This window comes from Musca vetustissima, unplaced genomic scaffold (genome assembly GCF_032173495.1).
Source record: "Musca vetustissima isolate MV318-11 ecotype Yass unplaced genomic scaffold, APGP_CSIRO_Mvet_v1 utg2835, whole genome shotgun sequence".
NCBI classification, from domain to species: domain Eukaryota; kingdom Metazoa; phylum Arthropoda; class Insecta; order Diptera; family Muscidae; genus Musca; species Musca vetustissima.
Window position 1 is genome coordinate 589 of NW_026888486.1, and position 4,412 is coordinate 5,000.

The following is a 4,412-nucleotide window of genomic DNA, read 5'->3' on the forward strand; positions in this document are numbered from 1 at the left end:
GGTATCCTCTATTTTCATTTTTTTTTTTTTTTTTGTATTTCGACACTTTTTCAAATCTCCTTACCAAAAACTCTCTATATTGATGTAGGGAGTGAAGGGTATAACAACTTCGGCCCGGCCAAAATAGAAATCGACATTCCCACCCTGATTCGGTGAAGGTATTCTGCTTTAAAATCATATAGGAAAAATTTGTTTAGATATTTTTTTTTTTATTTTCTTATAATAATGTAAATAAATAATAATTACTTCTTGATTATCTATATATAACATATCTAATTAAAAATTAAAATAAAACTTATTAACTACTTATTAATCTAGAGAAGGCATAACATCAGTTGAATATCTTATGGTTTTCGGTTTGCGATATGATGCTACCATTGGTAAAGATCTTGATGATTTGTCTTTAAGAATTGGCAAATCTTCTCTTGGTGTGGTGGTTTGAATGTCATCAAACTGATTTACTTTCTCAAGATTATTCAAATTTAGGGGTTCATTTTGAGATCGTTCGGTGTTTACTTCGGAATCGTTCAATGGCAGTTGGGTTGTTGTGATTTCTTCATTAAGCTTTGTCGTACTTTCTGTTGAGTTTTGTTTCTCAGTTGTTGTGATTATCGACTCTGTGGTGAGATCCTCTGTTATCTCTGTGGTAGTATTATCGACAGTGGATGCTGTTGTGCTCTCGGAGATTGCTTCTTCGGTGGTGAGATCTTCATTTAATTCTGTGGTAGTCTTGTCGTTAGTTGATGCTGTTGTGTTCTCTTCAGTGGTTGATGTTGTGCTCTCATAGAGCGTTTCTTCTGTTGTAAGTTCGTCATTTATTTTGACGATAGCTTCATCGTTACTAGAAGTTGTCGTGCTTTCGGTGAGTCCTTCTTGGGTGGTGGGTTCTTGATGCATTTCCGTGGTAGCATTATCGATAATTGAAACAGTTGATGAATATTCTGTGGTGAAATCATCACTTGTCACAGTTGTCGGCTTATCAGTAATGGAATCTGTTGTGCTTTCAGAGATACTTTCTTCCGTGGTGAAATTGGGAGCGGTATTATCGGTTGTACTCTCATAGACGTCACCTTCTGTGGTAACACCGTTCTGCTCAGGCATTGCAGCGTCTAATAACGCTTTCTCTGTTGTCGTATAATTAATAGAGTCTGTGGTCGAATCATCGAACTGTGGTTTGAATTCTTCATCCTTTTTTGGGGGAGATGAAATATCAAGAACATTTTCTATCGTTGTTGTTGCAAAAATGTCTTCAGTTGTTGTCTGAAAATCTGACTCTGTTGTTGTTGTTTCAGCGTATTGAGCTGAATCGCTCATCGGTTCTTCATCTACAGAACTGTAAGTGGTTGTTTCATGGGGTTCAACGGTTGTTGTACGATCTATAGTATATTCGGTACTTGATTCAGTGGTTTCATCATATTTTGCCGAGGTAGTTTCTTCGGTAGAGATATCCAGCGGTTCAGTTGTTGATGTAAATTCTGAAATGTTCTCTGTTGAGGTTTCATCATGAGGTTTTTCTGTTGTGGTGGAATCCAGAAGCATTGTAGAAGTTGTGGTGGACTCAGTGAGTGTGTCCGTCGTGGAATATGAATCTGTAGCTTCCTCCCAATAATTTTCTGTTGTCAAGCTTGCGGTGGTAGACTGTTGAGGTTCATTAGCGATCCCATAGGAATCTGTGGTGGCTTCCTGATAATTTTCTGTCGTTATTGAGTCAGTTGTTAAATTAATGACGTGTTCTGTGGTGGTTTCATATCCCAGGTTTATGGTTGGATTGGTTTCTTCGGGGGTAATTTCAGTTGTAGAATAGCTTTCCGTAGATGTTTTCGATGTTGTGGAATCTTCGTAATTAATCTCGGTGATCGTAGAAGGATCTGTTTCTGTTTTTGAAATTAAATTTTCTGAATATGGATTGGTTGCAAAGGAATCTGTATGAGTTGTGAACTCATATTCATTGGTTGTGGTGGCTTCTGCGGAATCAGTTTGGGCTGTGGAGTCATATCCACGTGTTGTGGTGGTTTCAGTGGATCCTGATTGGGTGGTTGAATCATATTCAGCATATGTAGTGGTTTCAAAGGAATCTATTTGCGTTGTGGTATCATAACCCTCGGTTGTTGTGCTGCCAATAGATTGAGTAGTAGATTCAAGGATATGCTGTTCCGTCAGGATATTTTCAGGAAAGTGTGCGCTTTCTGTTATTAGATTTTCTTCTGTTGTTGAAATATAAGATGTTGTACTTGATTCAATATTTTCTGTGGTAGTATGAGATTGGGCGCCATTTTCAATTGTGGAGTTCTCAATTGGAGTTTGATCTGTGGTAGTCTCTCCGGCTGGCTCTGAAGTTGTAGTACTTTCGTAGATTGTAGTGGTCTCAATATTTTCCGTTGTAGATTCCGATACTGAAGATTCGGTATTACCATCTAGTGAGGGTACAATAGTGGTGGTAAACACTTCCGAACCATTTGTGGTTTCATTATTATTCAATCCAACATTAGATGGGTTTCCACTAAGGATTGTTGTTGTTTCGATGGGTAACTCCGTTGTAGGTTTTTGTGATGACGCTTCAGAAGTCTGCTCGAAATTATTTGATGCTGTTGAGTTTTCAACATTTTCTTTATTGACTGGCGGAACAGCACTAGAAGCCTGTGTTGTGGATTCTTTAGGACCGTCCGTTGTCGGTTTCACATTAGCATTTAAAAACTGTAACGATTGTAATATATTACCAAATCCACTAGCTGGGGCTTTCGATCCTGGCACGTATGGTCGATAGACTTTGTAATTATACGGTTTACGATTTCGTATATAATTTTCAGCCAAATGAATAAATTCATCTCTTGATTTGAACATATCAAAACGACGTTGTCGCACAATCGAAGGTATATTTAATATTTGTCCCAAGGACATCACTCTATCCTTTAATGGCGATGGCGTTTCACTTTTTAACAATGGCTGATTTCGTGGTAAAAATTCGGCCCTGCTGCTATCACACAACAAAGAGTTAATTGTAAAAATTATTAGGAATAATTTAGAGGACATCATTATGACAACGATGTTTAATGATAACTGTTGAGGTTTTGTACAACTGACTACATATTTAAATGTTTGAGATAAGAGCGGACATTTTTTTGTCTAAATTCTTGGTAATGACTTGTTTACCTGTTTACGGCCAACAAAAAATGCCTACTTATAGTCACATTTATTTTTCCATGTCGTTGTCATCATAAAAAGGGGTTTTTTGTCTGCTGCATTCCTTGCTAAGGTCCTAAGTAAGAGATTATATTAGCCATAGATACTACCTGCCCGTCTTGCATTGTCCACCAACAACACTTGGACAATTTGTAAAATCTACAGGTAGTTGTCATCCTTTTACGGTATGTGTGTGTGGTATTATAAAGGTGTATCTATTTAGGTTTTTACTAATGAGCCAGAAATCCAATATTTCATGCTCCCATTGTTCTCATAAGAAAACCACTTGGTGGCATGGGCAATTTATTATGATGAAACTCCAGTAGGTCCAGTCCATTATGCGACTGTTAGAATTTTCAAATCACAAACTGAAGAAAAGAACACCGTATTTTCATGTAATATTTTGCAATTATATGGTACAGCTTCAAAATTGCACGTCCTGCAAGCGCAACGAATTTCAATTTCCTTTCCATTGTTATTTTTTACTGAGTGGCCTGAGATTGTTTTCTTAATAAAACTAAGAATTTTCTTTTGTTTCTACGGCGAACATGTTTTGACAATTGTAATCTAGGATTTTGTCAATGTTTGAAAAGCTGGAAATACAAAACGTATTGAATATTTTCAAAGATGCTCATTTTCACAAGATTTCGTAAATATCGATGAGGTTTTAATCTCGAGAAGATCAATGGTATAAGCTAGGGAAATGTATCTTTACGAGGATTTAGCCATACTATTTGTCCTTTAAAAATATCGTAATTACTTTATTGAGCATTTTGGTTTGTTTGTGTACAAGTCCTTAGAAATGAATCATTGCGAGAACTGGTATATACACTGGCGGCCAAACTAAAGCAACTGAATTGACATTTATGGAAACTTTTTTTTAAAAATAAACCTATAGCGAAGTTTTTTTCAAAAATAAAAAACAAAACAACAACAAAAAACATACATAAAATTTATTTTGAAAAAAAAAATACTCTATGGAAAATAAATTGACCCAATTGGTCAAAACTAAAGCAACTTTTGATTGTTTCTTATAAATAAGCAAATTTTTTAGTATTCGACAGCGTAACCATTATTTTTGACTACGGCAGCACACTAACGAATGCTCAATTTGGTGCTTGAGATTATTCTGTACGAATTCTCTCTTTGATGTTCTGTGAATGAAATCAAAAGTCACAGACAGTCAGCGGGTATAAAGGGAGGGTCTCAAGTGTAAATGATCTTCGGACTTC

General features: G+C 36.3%; 1 protein-coding gene across 1 annotated transcript; it reads right to left on the minus strand.

Annotated features, from left to right (window-relative positions):
• Positions 1 to 309: 309 nt before the first annotated feature.
• On the minus strand, positions 310 to 2,898 carry LOC133336336 (serine-rich adhesin for platelets-like). Its single transcript, XM_061544629.1, has one exon. It carries the CDS (start codon positions 2,896 to 2,898, stop codon positions 310 to 312), a length of 2,589 nt encoding a protein of 862 aa, XP_061400613.1.
• Between the last annotated feature and the right edge of the window lie 1,514 nt (positions 2,899 to 4,412).

Coding starts and splice junctions, on each gene's coding strand:
- LOC133336336 (XM_061544629.1), bottom strand. CDS start 2,898: ATGTCCTTGGGACAAATATTAAATATACCTTCGATTGTGCGACAACGT.